Source organism: Pecten maximus, chromosome 1 (genome assembly GCF_902652985.1).
Source record: "Pecten maximus chromosome 1, xPecMax1.1, whole genome shotgun sequence".
Classification (NCBI taxonomy): Eukaryota; Metazoa; Mollusca; class Bivalvia; order Pectinida; family Pectinidae; genus Pecten; species Pecten maximus.
In genome coordinates, this window is record NC_047015.1 from 31,851,557 (window position 1) to 31,877,891 (window position 26,335).

General features: G+C 33.1%; 1 protein-coding gene across 2 annotated transcripts; it reads left to right on the top strand.

Annotated features, from left to right (window-relative positions):
- On the top strand, nucleotides 1-26,168 carry LOC117330495 (interferon regulatory factor 1-like). Of its 2 annotated transcripts, none has more exons than XM_033888828.1 (9): nucleotides 1-203; nucleotides 10,432-10,669; nucleotides 17,890-18,066; nucleotides 18,558-18,676; nucleotides 19,742-19,880; nucleotides 19,984-20,082; nucleotides 20,582-20,610; nucleotides 21,180-21,468; nucleotides 24,127-26,168. In XM_033888828.1, the coding sequence occupies exons 2-9, from the start codon at nucleotides 10,444-10,446 to the stop codon at nucleotides 24,165-24,167; spliced, it is 1,119 nt and encodes a 372-aa protein (XP_033744719.1). In that variant the 5' UTR covers nucleotides 1-203; nucleotides 10,432-10,443; the 3' UTR covers nucleotides 24,168-26,168. The 2 variants fall into 2 exon arrangements, with proteins under 2 accessions (XP_033744719.1, XP_033744708.1); XM_033888817.1 differs by lacking the exon at nucleotides 1-203 and adding an exon at nucleotides 10,171-10,306 and having other exon boundaries at nucleotides 24,127-24,420.
- The last annotated feature ends 167 nt before the right edge of the window (nucleotides 26,169-26,335 follow it).

The window sequence follows — 26,335 nt, forward strand, 5'->3', positions numbered from 1 at the left end:
AGCCACCTAGCGGCCACACCTCCTGTAGACTTCGCTTACAAAAATCAACCTTACTGCATTTTGAAAGCTGGCGGAGCTAAAAATAGAGTCGATTCTCGGAAAAGGGGAGAGAACTGCTAGCGCGCGTTAATTTTTTTGTACTACAAATATACAGAAGCTGCTATTTCTACCGGTTATAGTTCATCTGTAACAGTGCCGACCAGGTAAGGGAGTTTAATTACAATGGTGCATGTTTATCTTGTGTGGTTAAAGTACTAATAATTGATATCGAAATGCTCGTTAATTGTACCATGAGTGGACATTGTGTTTACATGCTGCATATTGTAATGCTAACCATGCCCCTATATAAGCATTGTTGATATACCATATATTGCATAAAATAAGATATATAAACAAAAAAATGACGTTGTGGGATTTTATTTGAACTAATTGTCTACTGTATAGGTATTTACATAATATTCCTTTGTTACATTGGAAAATGCTTCATATCATGAGTTGCAATAGAGAAAAAACAATGGAGAGTAATTGGCCATAAAAAAAAAATATATCAAAAAAGAGGCCAGTACACGTTTAGATGAAAATGAATAGAATGAAGGTGTTTTATTGAGCTTTTTTAGTGACCGGTTAGGCTAACTCCTTACAATAAATGTGTACAAGTTAATGAGGAATATTTTGTAACACTAAGGTGACAAGATAAGATTATACTAATAGTATACATGATAACCGCATTTCCCCTTTCTCCGGCAATTTGGTGAACAATCTCCCAATTCTAGAGACTATTCTTTTCACAGACTACGGATACCTATATTATTTATGTTTTTAGTATATCTTGTCTAAGTTATTTTGTACATTTATACTGTCTACTATTAGCAGTAGCGATATGAACCTGTCTCCTCTATACTAAGGCAACGGCAAACACACAAATCCCATTTGCCGACTAGCCCGTCGTGTATATGGTTTATTAAGCATATAACCATCAATAATACAAAACGCACAGAAAAATTACTAAGAATTCTTTTCTGCATCAAACTTAACACACAAAAAACAAAAAAACAAAAAAACAGTCCTGTGTAAAATCAAACGAGCCGCCCAACCTGAAACACCATCAACTCTCAATGCCTAAGATCTCAGTCGCTGAATTTATACTAGGTCCAACATTTACCAGCTTAAAACTGAGTTTTTGTTTTATATACTAAACAAAAAAATAAGCTCTCAAAAGATGATAATTCAACACTGAAAACGACCACTGAGAACGAGAAAAAAAAATCAATATCGCATGAACGTACGATACGGCTAGGAATGACACACACTCGTGTGCTCTACACATCGACTACGACGTCACCGCACGTGCAACACTTGCATCTACATGCCGACCGAGACAAATTATCCCGCTGTACTTTAAGAACCGTGGGAATATTTGAATCCTGAGTCTGTCTGATCTGTCCTTCAGAATGTGATATAACAACAGCAGCAGCAACAGCAACAATCCTTTTATTTCACGTTTGTAACTACAAAAGGAAGCCCCGGTGGACGGGTGGTTATGGTGTCCAGACACTTTATCTCTAGCCCCCCCCCCACCCGCCCCCCCTCGGTTACTTAGCAAGTATCTAGAAGAAGAAAAAAATCATTTAATTGGAGATAAAATTATGTTTAAAGTTTTACGTCAGCTTCTGTAAGATCAAAAGGCTTAAAAAGTGTTCCCCGGAGCGGACTTTGAACACCCAAATATGTATAAATAGATGTCATATAGTAAGGAGACATCAACACAGAAACATTCGTCCACACTGTGTTTTACTTTAAATGACTATAATACACATGAAGGCAATTAGGACATTAGTTCCTTTGTAAGCGAATCCATTGTAAGTATCCGGCATACAAGACTACAATGTACAGCCACTGTCGGTGTATACGGTTTTTGAAAAACATTAATTTTATGTAGTACTATTTACAGGTCTAGCGCTAGCGGTATGAAATCGTTCAGATTACGGTACAGTTTAATTCTCTGGTATACTACAAACAAAGAAAAAGTGGTCGGCTTCCTCAATAGGATGTCGATCGTAGGTTTCGTATTCCTGAAAAAAACATCCTTGCTATAATTATCAATTCTAAGTTTTTACCTTCAATCCATCAAACTGGTTATGAAGCCCAATACATAGGCCACAATGTCCTCGGTTGTCCGACAAACAATTTGTGTGCGCGATCCGGCTTATGAAATACCAAGTGCACATACATATGTAGCTTCCTTGCTGTTGTGGGTTTGCTTATATAAGTAAAAATCATTAGTACTCTAATAATAATAGGGATTGGTTTCAGGGCTTTGAATTGTAGTTCCTTTGGTTTATAAAATCTAAATGCCATACAGCGCTTCTTGCCGAAATTGTTTGTTTGAAATTGCTTTACTGGTGTGAAGGTCAAAAGTTAATGTCATCGTTACTTTTTATTGAAAATGGATTTATCATGTAAATGTACAGAATATTGAGTTTCTATGGGTCCGTGAAACTCATTAAGTACTTCCATAATTTATGGGATTTTGTTTTTCATGTCTGAAGATCGAATGTCAAGGTCCCCGATAACTAATGGTCGTTAAAAATGACAGTATATTTGCAGGCAAACATGATATTGCACGATAACGCTTTATAATATGTATGTCTATTATAGATAACGATAAACAGTCAAACATTTATACTTATGTCGATTCATTTATCGATTAAGACTAGAATAAGTAATGGAACAGCCATTTTGACGGTGAAGTGTCGCCGCCTCATGCCAATTAATTACTACACGATAAATAGTCAACTCTCTAAGTTAAAGCCATGGAGTCTACGGCATTCATGTGATACATATGTATCCAGTTTTCAGGGAAACGACGCTCGAATTGAACAAATGAATACATGTAATAACTACCTTACTTTGTCATGTTTTCACTATCATGATTGCAATTAAGGAGATATTTCCTCCAACTCATCATTATATTACCGATGATAATTACCTACCGACTTTCACCATACAATAATCAAATTTGTCGAGTAATGTTCAAGGTAAAATAAACTTTCATATGTGTTTTCAATACACATTATGAAGTTTTTTTTAATATTGAACAGGTGCAGTTATTTACTTGGGTGAGAACATTTATGCGACGTCAAAATTTCTATTGAATCGGAGTAAGGCACTGGGCACCTGTCACCCGCAAGGCGGCCACGTGTTTTCTTTGCTAAGAAATAATCTATAGCCCTGTCCCCTCGTTAGACCTAACATCTTGTTACTTTGTAAGTCCTACCGTCTTGTTACTTTGTAAGACCCACTATCTTGTTACATTGTAAGACCTACCGTCTTGTTACGTTGTAAGACCTACCGTTACGTTGTAAGACCGACCATCTTGTTACGTTGTAAGACCTACCATCTTGTTACGTTGTAAGACTTACCATCTTGTTACTTTGTAAGACTTACCATCTTGTTACTTTGTAAGACGTACCATCTTGTTACGTTGTAAGACCTACCGTCTTGTTACGTTGTAAGACCTACCGTTACGTTGTAAGACCTACCATCTTGTTACTTTGTAAGACCTACCATCTTGTTACTTTGTAAGACCTACCATCTTGTTAGTTTGTAAGACCTACCGTCTTGTTACGTTGTAAGACCTACCATCTTGTTAGTTTGTAAGACCTACCATCTTGTTACGTTGTAAGACCTACCATATTGTTACTTTATAAGACTTACCATATTGTTACTTTGTAAGACCTATCGTCTTGTTACGTTGTAAGACCTACCATCTTGTTACTTTGTAAGACCTACCATCTTGTTACGTTGTAAGACCTACCATCTTGTTACTTTGTAAGACCTACCATCTTGTTACTTTGTAAGACCCACCATCTTGTTACTTTGTAAGACCTACCGTCTTGTTACGTTGTAAGACCTACCGTTACCTTGTAAGACCTATCATCTTGTTACGTTGTAAGACCTACCATCTTGTTACGTTGTAAGACCGACCATCTTGTTACGTTGTATGACCTACCATCTTGTTACGTTGTAAGACCTACCATCTTGTTACTTTGTAAGACCTACCATCTTGTTACTTTGTAAGACCCACCATCTTGTTACTTTGTAAGACCCACCGTCTTGTTACGTTGTAAGACCTACCGTCTTGTTACGTTGTAAGACCTACCATCTTGTTACTTTGTAAGACCTACCATCTTGTTACTTTGTAAGACCCACCATCTTGTTACTTTGTAAGACCCACCATCTTGTTACTTTGTAAGACCTACCATATTGTTACTTTGTAAGATCTACCGTCTTGTTACGTTGTAAGACCTACCGTCTTGTTACGTTGTAAGACCTACCATCTTGTTACTTTGTAAGACCTACCATCTTGTTACTTTGTAAGACCTACCGTCTTGTTACGTTGTAAGACCTACCGTCTTGTTACGTTGTAAGACCTACCATCTTGTTACTTTGTAAGACTTACCATCTTGTTACTTTGTAACACCCACCATCTTGTTACTTTGTAAGACCCACCATATTGTTACTTTGTAAGACCTACCGTCTTGTTGCGTTGTAAGACCTACCGTCTTGTTACGTTGTAAGACCCACCATCTTGTTACTTTGTAAGACCGACCATCTTGTTACTTTGTAAGACCGACCATCTTGTTACTTTGTAAGACGTACCATCTTGTTACTTTGTAAGACGTACCATCTTGTTACTTTGTAAGACGTACCATCTTGTTACGTTGTAAGACCTACCATCTTGTTACTTTGTAAGACCCACCATCGTGTTACTTTGTAAGACCTACCATCTTGTTACTTTGTAAGACCTACCATCTTGTTACGTTGTAAGACCTAAACCTCACTGATGAGTCATAGAAGGACGAAACAGCTGTATGATGTCTCTAATATCACTGGCGAGTTCTAGATGGACGAAACGGCTGTACATTTAAGATATATCTAGAATCGCTGACGAGTCACAGATGGACGAAACATCTATATGATGCGGTATATATTTGTCATAAGTCATAGGCTGTATCTATTACTAGATGCTGTATCTATTACTGGATCCATATTAGAATTGCGCTATTTACTTTGTCTTGTGTACAATCTTTTCAGAACATCTGATATTGAAAACCTGTCTGATAACCATAACGACGATAAAACTCCCCCTTGAAGATTTCATTGTCACAATTGAAATTTTTACCATTATTTATACACAACATTTCATACCATTATATTTCAATTTCTTCTCAAGTTGGACTCAATGAAACTACCAAACTTAATCTGTTTCATTTGCTCATGAATTTGACCAGATTAACACTGATCAACCAGATTTATAATGTATTCTTGTATTTCATGAAAGACCAGATATGCTAAATACTTCTATTTTGACAAAATAATGCTGTTTTTAATCCTAAAATGGCAAACTATTTTACTCGACCGACTAGACATGCACAATACGGAACTCCCCGGGCTTTTCCTCATTTTGACTTGCAAAAGCTTCGAGACATTAATATCTAGACCGACTTTTTATTCGAAAAAAAAAAATAAGGAAAAGTAAAATATAAGGATTGAATCTTTTTCGGTCGATTTCATGGGGTCATGAATCGAGTTGCTCTTAAGACAAATTCGCAGTTCATTAAATTTGTCTCAAGAGCAACTCAATTCATGACCCCATGAAATCGACCAAATCAAGATTCAATCCTTAAATATAAAGAAACTCTTTGCAAATTTCATTGATGCTTCTCTTGTTTTTCATATTTATATAACTTAGAAAAAAATAGTCACAAATTGTGAAACGATAATGTGATCTAAAAAAATATAAAAAACAAAATACATGTAGGAAGATTGTGACTAATTTTATAAAATATTATTATTCCAAAAGCAACGCATTCGTTGTCCTTCAGTTCGTAGTACCTATCCATTGTCACTAAGGTGATTTGGATTTTGAGGACCTTTATTAAGTAGACTTTCGCAAAATGTCATAGTAGTAGATTATAAATTTTATGAATTTACATCATATATGTCATTATAGTACATTATAAATATCCTTATAGTACATTATAAATATCATAATAATACATTATAAATGTCATAATAGTGCATTATAAATGTCATAAAAGTACATTATAAATGTCATAATAGTGCATTATAAATGTCTTAAAAGTGCATTATAAATGTCATAATAGTGCATTATAAATGTCATAATAGTACATTATAAATGTCATAATAGTGCATTATAAATGTCATAATAGTACATTATAAATGTCATAATAGTGCATTATCAATGTCATAATAGTACATTATAAATGTCATAATAGTACATTATAAATGTCATAATAGTACATTATAAATGTCATAATAGTACATCTTATATATCCTAATAGTACATTATAAATATCCTAATACATTATAAATATTCTAACAGTACATTATCACTGTCATAATAGTACATTGTAAATGTCATAATGGTACATTATAAATATCCCAGCATTACTTATGTTTTATTTTTATTTTGGACTCTGCATATTGTGTTTTAATTAACTGACAGTTGAATAAATATGAAACTATTATTTCCGCTACTTCCTGAGTACTAGTATACCAATCGAAGGGGACATTTATATACAAACAGTATAACAACCTTCAACTGTGGCAACATTGATCTCTTACCAAACTTGATGTTTTTGTTAACACAATACAAATATAATGTCATTCACGTACGGTGTCTGATTTGTGCCATTTCGTCCTCTCGTCTTTTCGCCCCGAAAAGACGAATATTAATAAAACTTAAATTTCGTCATTTCGCTCCAAAAAGACGAAACATCATGCGCGAAAAATGCAAGCAAATTAGCGACTTTAATTCTCGTCTTTTCGGGTTCATTATTTTCGTCTTTTCGCCCAGAAAAGACGAAAATTAACAAACCTTAAATTAGCAAGCTTGATTTTCGTCTTTTCGGGGCGAAAAGTCGAAAAGACGAACATTAAGTTTTGTTAATTTTCGACTTTTCGAGGCGAAAAGTCGAAAATTAAGATTTGTTAATTTTTGTCTTTTCGGGGCGAAAAGTCGAAAAGACGAAAATTAAGGTTTGTTAATTTTTGGGGCGAATAGCCGAAATTTAAGGTTTGTTAATTTTTGTCTCTTCGGGGCGAAAAGTCGGAAATTAAGATTTGTTAATTTTTGTCTTTTCGGGGCGAATAGACGAAAATAATGAACCCCGAAAAGACGAGAATTAAAGTCGCTTATTTGCGTGCATTTATTTCGTCTTTTCGCGTTTGATGTTTCGTCTTTTTTTTAGGTTTATTCTTTTGAAGATTTATTCCATTGGCTGACGTACATTTCTCAGTTTGAAGTAATAACGACAAATTATGTAAAGTTGATATCAATAGTTAACATAACGGAAATTTAATGTGAATTTATTGTTTTGTGTTTGGGATGACAACAAATTTCTCCAGTTTGAATAATGAATACGGATGCTGATATTGTGAAATTGTACGTAAGCAGCAAATAATTTCATCTTGATGCAAAATAAATACCAATATGATGATCGTCTTGTGTGAATCATTGTTAATGTTGACTATGATATAAAACGCGTAAGCAAATATACTTAAATCATAATTCTATGTTTTATTGTAGTAATGTATGCAATAAAATAATATGTAATATTTTGATATGTATGCGAGACATAAATAGTAAATATAAGGTTGATATATCCGATATCTATTGGGAACCAATATGCTTTTTTTCTCGTTATATTTATATTATATGTGTATTTATGATATAATTTATATGTATTTATGTTATGATTTATGTATATTTATGATATAATTCATATGTATCTATTTTATAATTTATGTATATTGATATTATTTATATGTATTTATGTTATAATTTATGTATATTTATGATATAATTCATATGTATCTATTTTATAATTTATGCATATTGATGATAGTATTTATATGTATTTATGTTATAATTTATGTATATTTATGATATAATTCATGTGTATCTATTTTATAATTTATGCATATTGATGATAGTATTCATATGTATTTATTTTATAATTTATGTATATTTATGATATAATTTTTATGTATTTAAGTTATATGATAAATTCTTATTAGGATTTATTATATAGGACTTCTCTCCATAGTTAACCGCAAACATACATAATTTAGATGTCTTACGACTTTATTAAAATCGTACATATTTTTTTGTGACTTTCAAAGGTGTGCGAGTATGCATTAAAAAAAAATATCGATTATCAATGTAATACGATGAAGAATCAATTCGTGTCTGTATGAATGTATGACGTATTTTTCTACGGTCCCTCTACAATATTGAAGTAATTTAGGACCAAAACAATCGTACGAATGTATAATGTATTGTTTATGGCCCCTCCACCATATTGAAGTCATTTAGGGCCAAAACAACCGTACGAATAAATAATGAATTATTTACGCCCCCCCCCCCCCCCCCCCCCCCCCCCCCCCCCTCCCCCCCCCTCCCCCAATATTGAAGTAATTTAGGACCAAAACAACCGTGCGAATAAATAATGTATTGTTTATGGCCCCTGGACAATATTGAAGTCATTTAGGGTCAAAACAGCCATACGAATGTATAATGTATTGTTTATGGCCCCTCCACAATATTGAAGTAATTTAGGGGTAAAACAACCGTACGAATGTATTATGTATTGTTAACAGACCATCTACAATATTGAAGTAATTTAGGACCAAAACAACCGTACGAATGTATAATGTATTGTTTATGGCCCCTCCACAATATTGAAGTAATTTAGGGCCAAAACAACCGTACGAATGTATATTGTATTGTTCACCGCCCATTTACAATTGGGGATATTTGGACCCCAGTTCGTATTAGCCAAGGAATTATTATAAGACCAAACCATGTAGTGATTATAGGGACATCATACATTAGTTTCGTCCTTCTAGGGCCTGTCTTTGATAATAGGGACATCATGTATCAGTTTCGTCCTTCTAGGGCCTGTCTTTGAAAAATAGGGACATCATATATTAGTTTCGTCCTTCTAAGACCTGTCTTTGATAATAGGGACATCATACATTAGTTTCGTCCCTCTAAGGTCTGTCTTTGAAAAATAGGGACATCATACATTAGTTTCGTCCTTCTAAGGTCTGTCTTTGATAATAGGGACATCATACATTAGTTTCGTCCTTCTAGGGCCTGTCTTTGAAAAATAGGGACATCATACATTAGTTTCGTCCTTCTAGGGCCTGTCTTTGATAATAAGGACATCATACATCAGTTCCGTCCTTCTAGGGCCTGTCTTTGATAATAGGGACATGATATATTAGTTTCGTCCTTCTAGGACTCGTCAATGAAAATATGTACTAAAAGGTTGGAGATCCATAATTTAGGGAACACGGGAAAAATCAAAATGGCCGAAGCAAATGTTTAAGTATTGAAGGGGTTGTCGATAATCTAATCAGTTTCGTATTTTTAGAATTTAGGATCATAATTCTTAAAAGAATACGGGATACGTGCGACATTGACGCTATGCTGTTTGATCAGTCAATCAATGATACATTTTCAAAAGCAATACAAAGAGACATGATAGCTTAATGTTGTAAGGATTTTGTTCAAAACTGAATATCATGTCATCTTACGATTTTGACCATTTGTACAACAAACCATTTATGGAATGATTTTAACACGGACAGTGCAGACGATTCGGCATTTCCACTAGCAGGATGTCCATGGTGTACTAGAGTGGTCGTATCTGTGAGATTTTTAATATTTTGATTGAAGAAGTAATAACGTATTTAAGGTTCAATAAAATTGAATACACGGTATAATGTTATCACTAAAGGTTATGATCAATTTCGACAATCTTTGTTTACTATGTCGGCTCGTGACTTCCAAAATGGCTGTGCACAGAGAATAATATGGTAGATCATATCGGCCATAAACCAGTATTGACTGAAAATCCAATGGAAAAGACAAAACACCAAGAAATTTGTGAAATCCTCGACCACATGAGAATGTATTATAATTCATGTGTATTAAGACCTATCCTAGTGTGTATAGCACATTTTAAAGTTTGACAGCTCGCATAATAAAATCAGGTCCCACATTGATTTCCATACATACTCGGAAAACCCAGTACGTTGCCGAACACACCATATTAGCAGGCTGGCCATGTGTAGATCTATTTCAATGAGCGGTCAATTGTACACAAGTCGACACCAGCTTGATAACAGAACACACTCACAAGGCTTCATTGATATGGCAGAACATGATGTTCATTTATTGTTGTAAATGTTGACATCGGTTTGACGGCAGGTTGGATATTATTATTGTTGAAGTTTGGTGTTAAGACTTAAATAGTTAACCCTGTAAATAAATGATGTAGACGATACGAGAATACCACCTACCCATAATCACTGCATTTTCATATTGTTTTCCAGAGAGAACAAAAAATGACAAAGTCAGATCTTCAAGCCAACAAAAGAGGCCGGCGTCCTGTTGAGCGCCAGAAGATGCGTCCATGGCTCATTGAATTACTTAACAATAATAAGACGGACGGACTGACCTGGGAGGACCGGGAACAGGGAACATTTAGAATCAACTGGAAGCATGGGGCCCGGAATGGCTGGAACATCGATAAAGATGCCAATGTGTTCGAACAGTATGCCATCCATACAGGTAGTGTATCCTAAACCAGATTGAATTGTTACGTATTGTTATTTTGTAACGACTTCTACTATGCATTAATTCTGTGTAGACGCTGGGGTAGGTATCTTTATATAAGATATGCTTTCGTTGTTTCCTTTGTGCAGTAAAAAAGCTTACATCAGATATTATCAATTGTTCTATACCAATGTGTGTTGATATCCTTACATTTATTATATGACAACGAACTCATTCTACAATGATACCATGAATAAAAAATATACGTAATTTATAACTAATTCATAAACAATTGTTTTCTGCTTTTCTAGTTTTCCTAGTTTTACCCGTTTTACAGTTCTGCTAAAATATGCATACTAATTAAAAAATAATTAAAAGTAATATTTAGAAAAGCAAGTACTTTCGAATATTTTCTATTTTCTTATTCTTTATTTACTAATATCAATACTTTAAACATAAATCTATCCACGTTGCTAATTCATTATTCACACTTTGATTATTATTTCTAACCTAAATGTTGATACATTGCTCTTGGAAAAGTAGGCAATCAAAATAGGCACCAATCTTTGTGTGTTTTTGCGCTGAAATATTGAGTAAAATCGATACTTGCAAACTGAGTTATGACCACGCAGTCCATGTGATATAAAATTAAATAAGAGTTTTCGTTAAACACTTAAATCACCCACAAAATTGAGTTTATTTCGATTTGAAGTAACCATTGCCCCTTGGCGTAATAATTATATGATGACCAGTAATCTAAACTCTATCCCTGACACAAATCTTGATGATTTGAATCTTTTATTGTGGTATAATTAAAGGGCGATATTATAAATGGCGAAAATGTGTCCGAGACACTATATTAACGATAAAAGTACGCTGCTACAACTAGTACAATACATAATGTATATCGTCTGTCAAGGACTAATGGTTAATAATAGTTTAAAAAAATTGTAAACACTGACATATCAACTTCATTTCTTAGAAAAGTTATACGTATTTAGTTTGACAAGGTGTTCTGCTTCGTTTTAAAAGAAACTGCAAAATCATGTTTTCATAAAACATATTCGCTCTCAAATTTTTCGAAAATCGTTTTTGATCTGCACAGTAAGTCCTTTGGGGGGCGCCGTGTGTTAACATTTTCCAAAATCATTTATAGCCGACCTAGTTTCTGTTTCTCAGAAATCACAGAAATTTCCGTGGATTCTATTTTCACTTCAGAAAAACACTTTATATTGCATTAAGTATTACAACAAGCTAAGTAAGTGTTAGGATCGCATGTACATTACAGAATCAGAAATCAGAATGGAATATAACGCCGTCGTTTCAGTTTATATTTACAGGTGAGTTTTAATATCACAGAATCCCTAAACATAACCAATTATATTCTCCATTTTATATATTCTTAAATTTAACTTTTAATCCCTATTATTATAGAGTTAGATATCCCAAGATTGAATCTCCTAAATGGGATTCTTAATTATTTTAATATTTCAACAATGTTTTAGGAGATACATTCCTTAAAATCAATGTTATTTAAAACATTGAGAAAGTTGTTGAAATTAAAAAGTATTTTTCTGATTCCAATGCAGTTATTTGTATTTTTAACACTTGACATACTGTCTTAAAACGAGTTATTAAAACTTGTTTACAAATTTACATACTGTATGTAATTTATTTTGGTAACAAATTATCGATTAATTTGAATATCTGGAGCCTTCTACATGTAATGAGTATCATTTTTAGAATTATCAACATAAGTGATGTGTAGATATACTCGCATTTATTTATTAGTGCTTGATCGCAAGGATTTTTTTATCTGATTTAAGTTCATTTAGGTGTGTTGAATTCATGCTCTTTCTTCATTGTTCCCTTTTCTTATGTACTAGGGTTGGAAAATCAACATCAAATGGTTAATATATATATTCATATGAATTCCTGTAACCGAATAGTTGTATTTTGAAAAAAAAAAAAAAAAAAATCCACACAATAACATCATAGTTTTTACATTTTGTTTCTTAGCGCAGTAAAATGTTTGTTATTCTGTTTGTTTTGATACAGATTGTAAGTACCATATAATGATAAAATAATGATAATAATAAAAAAAAACAACAAAATGTTGTGTTGGTTGTCTTTGAAATAGATATTTAACCCAAATATCGATACCACTGTATTCTAAAACAGTAGCAGTTAGACAGACATTTCCTTCTATTATCGTATTGCAGTGTTAATTTTTATTGAAGACTATGATTTTTTTTAATTGTTTTTATAATTAATTGGCTGTTGAAGTAATTCAGCTACATGGACATATACACATTAAATATATTTGTTTATATTCATAAAAATGCGAACATTATATTTGTATATTAAGATATAACCTACTCATTGCAAAAATATTCCAAATATTTAATTATTCTCTATCAACATCCTAATAATCAACTTAATTGCATCACAAATTTATTTTCTCGATGTATGTCAGAACTTGTTTATTATGTGATGTGATACCAAAAAAACATTAAAAATATTTTAATATGAAATATTATTAATATTTTATAAATATATCTGGATTATTTTGGCATTTATTTTTTTAGTATTTGTAATTTTCAGTAAGTCTTGTATATCATATATATCAATATATACATATTGATTTATATAAGAAATCTTGTTTTGTATATTGACTACATGTATTCGATATGTTGTGATTGATATTGAGTAAAACTTGTGTTTTATATTCAATATCACAAATACATAGCCAAATAACTAGACAATCAAATCAATTATTCACCATCAAGACTAATACCAGTTCCTACAAAAATTCATTCCTTCCAACCACTATTCATCTATGGAACAACTTACCCTCCACCATTAGAGAAAATATATTGATAGAGACAGAAATAAATCGCTAAGTTATCTATCCTGTGGAAACCGTAAAGCCCAAATTTATCACACCAGACTCCGATTACAATGAAGTAGCTAAAAGCACATCTTTTTGAGAAAAATCTTAGTGACGATCCTTTTTGTTCATGTGGATACATCGAGGTCATCTTCCATTTTTTTATTTGCATGTGAAAAGTATACAGATTTAAGAGAACAATATATCTAAACATTGAATTATGATTTAGATACGGCCTGTTTACTCTGGGGAAGTCCAGACCTTACTGTACAAAAAAAAAAACGAGGAAATTATTTTGGCAGTACAAAAATTTATAATGAAGAGTGAGCGTTTTGTGTAGTCAAGTCATAATGTATGTATGTATCACATTACTCGAACATGTCATTTCTGGTGTATATGTATGTCTTACTAAAAACATAGTTATGCTAAGTCAAATCTTACAAAGTACTTACGTGATTACATAGTATTTACTTGGATCAGTCGTTTTCTCATACGTTAAATACATTGTACCTATAACGTACCTTTACTACATTAGCCGCCTATACTTGTTGTATATTTATTTTGTATGTAATTATGGAAAACAGGAACAGTACTCGGACAGTAACATTATTGTTTAACATTAGCATTCCCATGATCACTCTACTTTATATCTATGTCCATCATTAATAAGGAGATAGTTTTACATAAGTTCTAAGCTTGTTACCAAATCCTCTTGTATACTTTTGATTTATTGTATTGTATTACTTATTCTCAAATAAATATTGTTTAAACTAGATTAACCTACTCACTGCAAAAATATTCCAAATATTTAATTTTTCTCTATCAACATCCTAATAATTTACTTAATTGCATCACAAATTTTGCGATGTATGTCAGAGCTTGTTTATTATGTGATGCGATACCAAACGGTAATATATGTTTGCCAACAAAACATTCACAAAAATTATCAATATTTTATAAATATATCTGGAATATTTTGGCATTTATTTTTTTAGTATTTGTAATTTTCAGTAAGTCTTGTATATCATTAATACCTGGTGATATATTTTGATTTATATAAGAAATCTTGTTTTGTATATTGACTACATGTATTCGATATTTTGTGATTGATATTGAGTAAAACTTGTGTTTTATATTCAATATCCCAAATATAACAATATATTGTAAAACTGGTGTTTCATAATATCTTGTGACCTATATTCAAACTAACGAGCTTCCATTTAAATATAAATATATATTGTAAAACTTGTTATTTGTATTAGGAACACAATATTTTCAATATAAATCACATACTTCCAATAATAAGTTTAAAATACAAACCACAAGATATTGGTTATGTACATGAATACTCAGATTTAGAATACCAAATAGACGATGTAGATTATAAAATACAAGTTTAACAAAATAGATAAAAAGAAACCTAGTATACATCACTTTTTTAAACATAAAACAGAAGATTTAAGACACAGATCACAAGTTTCGGCTCTATGTAACTCTCAATTCGTTTTGAAATGTGTTTATATTTTTAGTTTCTTTTGTACAATTTTTTACAATGTTAATCACAAGAAAATGTTTTAACATTGAAACGTTCCACAAAGGAACACGACAGAAGTAAAATGATTACAGGGATGCCTTTATGTGTATCCAGTTTGAAAAAAAGAAAAGAAAACTAAACACCCACACACATTTGTAAATGTAAAATTGTACAATAACTGCTGCTAAACGATCTGGCTAATTTCTAATTGATGTTTTTTTTATCACGAGCAGTATGCAGCCTGTTAATAAACTTATGTTTGGGAAAATATCTTAATGATCAAAATCCCTAGTAAACTCCGAGCGGCATATCTTAAAACTGGACAAAAACGAAAACGTCGCAAAGTTAGTTAATTCCATAAAAACATATCTACAAATATCTGAAATAACACAAAATTATATGATACGGAATCGCTCGGTAACTAAGACATGAACAATTAAGTTATTATTATATCCATATGCTTAACAAATATATTCTTCCAGCCGTCGATACTCTTGCGACAAAACTTCTAGCATAACAAATTTTAGTATCTCCTTGTTGTCAGTCTTTTCCTATGGACTACTCTTTTCACTGTCTGTTATAAAGTTTTGGTATCTCCCCGTTGTCTGCTTTTCCTATGGACTACTTTTCCTCCTGATTGTTGAAGATATGTTGTCTCGCCGTTGCCGGTCTTTTCCTTTGGATTACCTTTTCCCCTTTTTGTGAATGATTGTTGTCTCCCCGTTGTAGGCCTTTTCCTACGGACTACCTTTTCCTCTGTTTGTTGAAGTTTTTGGTATATTTCTTTTTATTCTAACTCATAGCTATATAATACCACTGATCTCAAATTTTCATCAATATTTCTAGCCAAAATGAATATCGCTCTTGCTGCATCAAGAACTTGTTCAAAATTCGACGTATCTTGCTAAAATCAATGGATTCTTTTCTCAAAGTTAAAATTCAAATGACCAATGGTCCATGTAATTGCACCGTATGATAGATGAATTGTACAGATGTGATCGAAATAATCTAGTTCCTTTTTATATATATATGTTACTGTATAAAAAGTTTGTGCGCGTTTGTCATACATTTGTTCATTCAAAGTTCACAATCATTGATCAAGTAACCTGTGAAGAAAGTTGAAAATGTTACAGTCACCTGTAGTCTAATCAATTTGTTCACAGAAGGGAACCTTCATATTCAACTAAATTCTGGACTTCTTATACTCTGAGACAAATTTTACTTGTTGTGAAAATATTTCACAGCCAAATTACATGTTGATATATACCATTGTCAGTTCTACTATGATAATGTACTTGAATTTTAAAATGAATTTAACCGGTAAAATTACATTTTTAGATTTTTTGTTTAATTTTCTTTCATTGTATATTTTTTTCTTACTTTTTTTTATGTAATATATGATAATGTACTTGAATTTTAAAATGAATTTAACCGGTAAAATTACATTTTTAGATTTTATGTTAATTTAATTAATTTATTTATATACATTGTATATTTTTTTCTTACTTTTTTGATGCTAATGTTATCAGGTTATCACATATATTTGTTAATTAAAACTATTAAACCTAAAATCAACAGTTACTGTATAGTACGAGCGTTTTAATCTTGATAAAGAATCCTTGTAAAATCGTTTGATTTTCAATTCTATTTTCAAACATCGGTATTAGTTAACAAGTTCCTCAGTAAGCATACGCCTATCAAAGCATTGTTCTCCTAATCAAGTGTACATGTATGGACAGGGTCAGATGGAATTCGGAATTATCAGTATTTACGGGCTGGTCAGAATCGAGCTAGGTTAAGGGAACAGGTGCTGACACGTTTATTTGGCGTCGGATGTTTATGGAAAGCATGTTTCATCCAAATGGGATCAGCATGATTAGTATCATTTAGTGACGATACGACTAATATAACCGGCAAATTATTCAAAAGTACACAAACCAATCTGTACGCGCTTGGAGATTCCGTTTTCCAACTAATTTCATTTGAAAAGTCTAGTGGTCTAAAGGGGAGTGTTTTTGACCCACCGAGATTTGTGTGAAATAAATAAGAAATATTCTGTCAACCGCATTTTTTTCAGGCAAATTACTTAAAATTCAGCAAATCAATTTTAAAAGCTTAAGTTTGCAAATCAATTGAACAATATTTTACCGTGATAAATTTATAGTGTATTAATATCTTAAGTGGATTATTGAAAGAAAAAAATCTCAAAAGACATTTGTATAATGTTGATTAAATGCTGTACATTGAGAGCATCCTGTCCCGGAAAAAAAATCAAATTGAAGGTAATCATTCTTGTCAGTGTTTTGATGGTATGAACTTTTCTTAATAATTTTTTTGGAGGCGGTAGTGACTTTGCATACGATTTCAATGCATATTTTGGTGTCATTTTTATGTAAATAGCAGTACTCTGTAAGGACAAATATATTCGTTCTTGAAAAATATAACGATCCTTGTTGTTTATGATAAATGTAGGTTACGAACGCGAAGCCTACTTTAGGAGAACAAGGAGATTTAGGAATCATTGCAAATATGGAAGTGTACATCTACTTTGGGGGAATTAGCGATGTACTTTAGGGGAATACAGTTATTCCATATTGGACTCTGATAGAACGTTAGTCCATACTTTACCATGATAAAACGTTATTCCTTATTAAAATTTTACAGAACGTTTTTCCTTATTGGACTCGAACTGAACGTTATTCCTTATTTGACTCGCACTGAACGTTTTTCCTTATTGGACTCGGACTGAACGATATTCCTTATTGGACTCGGACTGAACGTTATTCCTTATTTTCTGATTTTTTTTTACAGGACGGTATACTAAAGATCAAAATCCTAACCCTAAAAGATGGAAGGCGAATTTTCGGTGTGCGCTAAACAGTCTTGGTGACGTCAAAGAAATAAAAACAGAAGGCACAACTAGAGGAAACAATGCTTATCGATTGTTTGAATTTCTGGAGGAGAAGAGGAAAACGATTAAAAGATCTAGTAAGTATTCATAATGCTTAAAGAAAATCTTTTCATATTTGAAAATGTCATAAGTACCGAATATAAAATATGATTTTATAATTTGACATAAAACAACTATATCATTCCTATTAAAATGAGGTATGTACGTTTTACAGTCAGTCTATGTGGTTTAGAGAAATGCGAGTTAAGTGTACACAGTTAAGTACAATTTTCGCCATTGAAAGCAAATTGGAAACTAGTTTTACGCAACGAAACGAAAAAGCTTTGAAGTATGTTGGTAAGAAAAAACATAATAGACATGTGTAGCTTTCATGATTTAAAGTTTAATATTATACAAGGGAAGTAGAGCAACTCTTTTACTAAGATGATTCCAACATTCATTTTTTTTGTTACAAATCACAGATCGTTAAACTGAGTCTGATCTATCACACTACATAACATTGGCTATAAAAAATAAAGGTATGTAGATTCCAGACTCGTGTTCTATTATGACATATCTTCATTTAAAGGACAGCAAAGCGTGGATTCTGATGAAGATAGCGGTGTGGAAAGCCCCACGTCCCCAAAGAAACCACAAGGGTCCTATAGTTTACGATCCAGGCGAAGGAAGAAACATTTTGTGAAAAAGGTAGGTTATCACTGAAATTATTATAACATGACGCAGTGAAGCGTTTCTGGCGTTACGCCAGTTTCCAATTTAGAGTATATGTTATTTTACTTGTTAATTGATTGTTCTAACTTCTCTTTTCGTTCCGGTCTTAATTAACCATTCTTTAGATTTGGACACATTATGATTGAATTCATAAAATAATGTTAGAGCAAAATTAAACATTGTATCCAATTGGAAGGACACAACAGTAGTGCTTGTGCGAGGAACATTCAGAACCAGATTTAATAGTTTAATGTATCCAGCATGACCACGGACAATAATGTAAAAGTGATAAATATATATATATATATAATTTGTCAAGTAGTAATAACGAGAGCAGTACAGACAAGTAAATTGTCGAATTTTCGAGGCAATCTGCCCCTTTATCAAGACACAAGTAAATTACAAAGATCACATATAGACATAAAACATGGATATATATATATATATAAATATAGTCTTTTTGAATATCTTAAGGCGATAATTAGGAAGTTAAATCCATATGTTTTCTTGGAAATTTCGTTGATGTTTTTCTAATGTATTGTAAATTTTCTTCCATTATTCTAATTCATTGAAGATCCGGGAGGATTCCTGTATATGACAGTCAATTTTGAATTTATTTTACCAAATCATACAATATATTTTTGACATATATAATGTATAGATTGATTAAGATACTCTCGTGAAATACAGGGTTGATATTGCTCCCTGATGAAATGTCAACTCAAAATTAGAAATATACACATTTATATAGCAATCTAGTCTTACCATCTGATGTGTATACCCAAACAGAACTGTTCACATTCTCAGTGTCTGAAGTTTATACCAGAATAGAATTGTTCAGTATCGGTGTCTGATGTTTATACCCAAACAGAACTGTTCACATTCTCAGTGTCTCAAGTTTATACCAAAATATAATTGTTCAGTATCGGTTTCTGATGTTTATATCAAAACAGAATTGTTGAAGTCAGGTTTCCATTGGACTCAAAGCAATGACGACAGATCCGTATGCAACAAAATGTTCAGCTAACTTTGTCATTTTAGGAAATCGAATCATCTGATTCTTCCGATGCAGCAGTAGACAGTCCAAACGTCCAGCCTGATGTGAAGGATGTCAGCTTGCCTGTGCCGAGCAAAGACACTGATGCCGCCATTGAGGCCCGTGTGAAGACAGAATATGCAGGTAAAGTCTCGAGATGTAAAGCAACGGTTTATTTTGCTGAAATATCTACTGATTAAGATGTAAGTAGATAAAGGAAGTATATTGAATCATTTTATCTTTTCAGATGAAGAGCTGGGAATTATTTCAGGGACCTTGCCAAACCACTACTGTGGATTTGTGATGATTCGTTATGGAGAGAAAATGGCTCCGTCTGAATCTAAAGGTAAACATTACTAGAGAGCGTGTGGCCAGTCGTAAGGTCATTGTAGGCAACATTGTCAACCCTGTCTATAAAGGCCATTCAAATGTCACCCAAACAGGCCCATCATCATATAGACCATTTAGTCAGTCGCAAAGTCATTGTTTGCAGGATCGCAGCACTGTCTATAAAGGTCATTCAGATGTCAACAATACAGGCCCCTCAAATAAATTGATGGTCTTTATATCAAAAGTGTTAAATTGTAAACCCCATAGAAGTGGTATTGATGGACAGGTATTTATTGCAGAGAGTTGACCTTTAGGTAGGTTTTATTGTATTTTTATTTACACAGGATATGGTCTTTGTATTTACATTAGTGTCTCTGTAAACATATAGTAGAGTCAACACACCGTCTCGTGATGCCTGCTAAACACCTTAGATTTGATTGTAGTCATTATTGTTATCTTGTCGTTTATTAATGTAATAGTAGCGTGACAATAACATTGTTTTTCGTGTGTTTCAGATGATATCGGAGTAACCGTTTATGATAAGGTATGAGTGATTTGATACATGCAACATTTTAAAAAAACCGCTTACCGGTAATTATTTGATGAATATTTTCATATATGACATATTTCGATTGATGACTTAACATGTAACTAATATCATAACTTCCATTGGTTGGAAACCAGAATCTTAAAAAAATTGCCTTTGCATGAAGCTGCTTTGTGGCACAATATGCGTACCCACTTCCATTCATATACCTTCTCCAAAAATAATGGTCTCATGATGATGGTTATCAGACTTTGGTCGTATGATGATTTTTTATTAAGCTTTCGTTCCTTTAAATTTTCTAGTTAATCTGGTTGTGACTTATCAAAATAATAATCAGCGTAGAAACAAGTATAAATATAACACAAAAACCAATTGTCGGGTGGTCATTGTTTTCAAAATGTAATGGAATCTCAAACAGATACAATCTTGCTCGTCGACTTTTATCATTCGAGCACAAAATGATCGAAACAATAATTTGTGTACACACAAGTTAATTTGTTGTATACAATTTTTTTATTGCAAGAACCTTAACCTTTGTTCACCTTTTCCATTTTTTATTCCTACAGCAGAACGAGAGCAGCGATGATTCAGATTCCGACGAAGAGAGTAATGACACTGCCTTACCTAGCCTTTTCAATTCCAACCCCTACACTCCGTCAACATCCAGACAAATATCCGTCCCGGAATACTCCAACTTGATCACCACACCTGAATGTCACATGTCGGACTTAAATGTCATGTCCCAAACCATTGATTATCAAGGCAATCTGGTGATAGCAGCCCAGGTAGAAATTCCTGGGGAATTGTCAGACCAAAATCCTTCTCAGACTACGCAACTTCCTGTTCCGGTTAGAGGTAAATAAGCAAATTCTAAAACACATAGCAACGATTCCATGGTAACTGAAGCTGTAGTACGTGATCAATTACCACAGAAATGACTTCATGGTAATATAACATGTATTAAGTGACCAGTTATCAAACGAATTATGGTAACTGGCCTGTTTTACGAGACCAGTTACCATAGTAACGTCATTGGATACCATAGCAACTACTGTCTTGGTATGTGAACCTGTATTAAGTGACCAGCTGTATTAAGAAACTATCTGTGTTGATAGATAATCTCTACTTAGGAGGCGGAGACCATCCTTATTCTAGATACTACCTTTATTAAGGGACCACTTTTTAAAGAGCATCTGTGTTCAGATACCACGTTTTAGATCACCATTGCAACTGCTTCACGGTAACTGAACCTGTGCTAAGAGACCACTTGTATAATGAGACCACAGTATATTTAACACAGCGGTGATCAGTTAGTACAGGTTTGCCTGGACCTCAATCTATTTCTGGCTCTCAGTATCAGCTGAAACAATACCTTTTATGTAACATATTTTAGATAACCCTAATCGCCTACCTCACTACTGACACAAACATTTGATTTTTGATAAAGTTATAAAAACCCATCTCGATCGTTGCATGCAAAGGGCGATTAGACATTCGTGATCACAAGCTAGGTCAAGTCCATATCTGTTGTGGAGAAATATTTATATGGAAATGAAAAAAAGTAATTTGTGTCGGTGTATAAACATAATCTGTACATTTTATGGTATGTTGTGTTTGGGGGTATACACAACACACACTCTGTACATTTTATGGTATGTTGTGTTTGGAGGTATATACAACACACAATCTGTACATTTTATGGTATGTTGTGCTTGGGGGTATACACAACACACAATCTGTACATTTTATGGTATGTTGTGTTTGGGGGTATACACAACACACAATCTGGCCATTTTATGGTATGTTGTGTTTGAGAGTATACACAACACACAAACTGTACATTTTACTGGTGTGTTGTGTTTGGGGGTATACACAACACACAAACTATACATTTTACTGGTGTGTTGTGTTTGGGGGTATACACAACACACACTCTGTACATTTTATGGTATGTTGTGTTTGGGGGTATACACAACACACAAACTGTACATTTTACCGGTATGTTGTGTTTGGGGGTATACACAACACGCAAACTGTACTTTTTACCGGTATGTTGTGTTTGGGGGTATATACAACACAGAACCTGTACATTTTACCGGTGTGTTGTGTTTGGGGGTATATACAACACACAACCTGTACATTTTACCGGTGTGTTGTGTTTGGGGGTATATACAACACACAAACTGTACATTTTACTGGTGTGTTGTGTTTGGGGGTATATACAACACACAATCTGTACATTTTACTGGTGTGTTGTGTTTCGGGGTATACACACCACACAAACTGTACATTTTACTGGTGTGTTGTGTTTGGGGGTATATACAACACACAAACTGTACATTTTACCGGTATGTTGTGTTTGGGGGTATATACAACACACAACCTGTACATTTTACCGGTATGTTGTGTTTGGGGGTATATACAACACACAAACTGTACATTTTACTGGTGTGTTGTGTTTGGGGGTATATACAACACACAACCTGTACATTTTACTGGTGTGTTGTGTTTGGGGGTATATACAACACACAAACTGTACATTTTACCGGTATGTTGTGTTTGGGGGTATATACAACACACAAACTGTACATTTTACTGGTATGTTGTGTTTGGGGTTATATACAACACACAACCTGTACATTTTACCGGTATGTTGTGTTTGGGGGTATATACAACACACAAACTGTACATTTTACTGGTGTGTTGTGTTTGGGGGTATATACAACACACAACCTGTACATTTTACTGGTGTGTGGTTTCGGGGTATACACACCACACAAACTGTACATTTTACTGGTGTGTTGTGTTTGGGGTTATACACAACACACAATCTGTACATTTTACTGGTGTGTTGTGTTTGGGGGTATACACAACACACAAACTGTACATTTTACCGGTATGTTGTGTTTGGGGGTATACACAACACACAACCTGTACATTTTACCGGTGTGTTGTGTTTGGGGGTATATACAACACACAAACTGTACATTTTACCGGTATGTTGTGTTTGGGGGTATACACAACACACAACCTGTACATTTTACCGGTGTGTTGTGTTTGGGGGTATATACAACACAGAACCTGTACATTTTACCGGTATGTTGTGTTTGGGGGTATATACAACACAGAACCTGTACATTTTACCGGTATGTTGTGTTTGGGGGTATATACAACACACAAACTGTACATTTTACCGGTATGTTGTGTTTGGGGGTATATACAACACACAAACTGTACATTTTACTGGTGTGTTGTGTTTGGGAGTATACACAACACACAAACTGTACATTTTACGGTGTGTTGTTTGGGGGTATATACAACACACAAACTGTACATTTTACTGGTGTGTGGTTTGGGGGTACATGTATACACAACACACAATCTGTACATATATACAACACACAAACTACATTTTACCGGTGTGTTAACAGTGTTTGGGGGTACATTTAGCCAGTATCTTGAAAAATCATTAATATGCCCTCTTATAAATGCGTGTTTTTTTTTTTTTATCAGATTTGATGTATCAACAATCCGGATACATATCACAACCATAAGATGTCAAGTGAACTTGGCCGAGCTCTCACCATCTGATGTCGGGGACAAACTGGGACTTTGTCTCTCTGGATAACCTATTTCTGACTTCACGGAACGCCTATACATATTATATATATACATGTATATATATCAGTGAAATTATCTCTTGTCTATCCACTATTAAGTCTACTATGCTCAAAACAAGTGATTGTGATTTGACGTGTAAAAAGTGAAATTGAACTAATTCTGACTTATTTGTAAAAAAAAAAAAAAAATCAAAAAAAATCTGATTTAGCCGAACTACATAATTTATCTACAATGGATATTTTCATAACACTGAAGTGAAGTGGATAAGTATCTGGAAAGTGACTAATTCTGACTTAAACAGCCGATCTAAAGAATTGACCTCACGTATGTCCATGCAAATATGTCAAACTTTATCTCATTTTCTTCACAAAATTAGATACAAAGAAAAACATACATAGTAACAACAATCTACAAACAAACCAAATTTGATGTATGTGGAGGACAGATAAAGAAATTTTTTGAAACGTTATTTTCATAAATCTCTTAAATTTTGACATTTTTTGTGTTCATTATTTCTGAAAATTTAAAAACATTTGGCAATTCGTATACATTTACATACTTATCCCGAGTATATATAGTTTTCTTTCTGTATTCAAATAAGGACATGTCATCTAATAGTGGAATTCCGATCGATTTTATGTGTATTGCAATAATGACAAATTCTATATTATTAAATATTTTGTTATCTCCTAGTTTCCACTATAAATTTATGATTGCAAGTTGTAAATTTACACAATAACATTCCTACATTATTTTCTTAAAGAATCCAAAGCGGAATTCTTATACTATTAAGTCTCATTTTCATTTTAAACTTTAATAGTCAAGAGATCATCCTCGAAACTGGTGGTTACGTTTGCTTTCGCTCTAGATCTCTGTACCGAGTGAAAGTAAACGTTTGGTGTATCGAGAATGTGGAATGGCAAGGGCCGGACTAAAATAGGTCTAAATATGATATTTCCAAAGGCTTCTGATCCATGGTTTATTAACCCTCACTGACACAATAGTCAAGATTTAACTTAAGTCAAAATGCTAGTTTCTCCCTCCAAAACCTGAATTCGCACAATAAAAAATACCCTTGGATGTATCGGGTGCTTTTTAACGGTGCTATATACAAATATCCCCGTAATTTGCAGGTAAACAAAATATGATGTCTTTGCAATTCAGGAGATAAAATTTATGCAATATGAATTATATTTCATGGTATCCTCGTCTTATATGATAATGGATAGCTTTCAAACTGAAAATAAATCGTATCTATACTGATTTATCGAAACGGAAAAATTGGATCCTATATTTTCAGTAAACCCGATATTTCAAATCTAACGCATCTGTTTAACGATTCATAATATGGTGGCAATTCCCTTTTTTAACAAGTCATTTCAGAGTGTGATTTTTTGACTAAGAGATACATTGGTATTCAACATTTTCCGACCATTTTCTTTGACACTGAAGTTGGTATGCACACGATATGTCAAGTAGCGTTTCCCTGAACGGCATTTTGATTTAATTTTTGAAAAACCATTATTTATTTCTAGTACTTAAATCTTGCCGATTTCTTTTACGCTTGGTAGGCTTTATAGAATAATGTAGTAAATATGCACCTCATCAGTCCATTGGACACGGATAGCCGATGGTTGTGAATTCGAACCACTCCTTCACACACTACCTTTTCTCTTCACGATTGACTATGATTGGGATCAATGTCAAATTACTGTCAGGGGCTTGCTACATTTTGTTGAATCTATTGTTAAAATTCTATACATTGTATATATATAAATAAAAATAAAAAAGATAAAGAATTACCAAACTTTGTTTATTCTCCTACTTTCTGAAAATAGTCATTAGAAATTGTTATATAGTAATTGGTTTCAAATTCGATGTTTTATTTATGCATTCTGTGGATTACGTTTATTAAAAAATGTAAATAAATTTCATAATTGTGTTATTTTTCAATATAAATAACTGTTAGTACAAGAATGGTTCTAATATTTTGTTTGTAGGATTTGTACCTGGTCATTAGTTGTGCATGATCAATTTTGAGACGGGTGAAGGTTTATCATTATTTCTCAGACAGAATTCTAAAATAGAGATCTATCTTTAA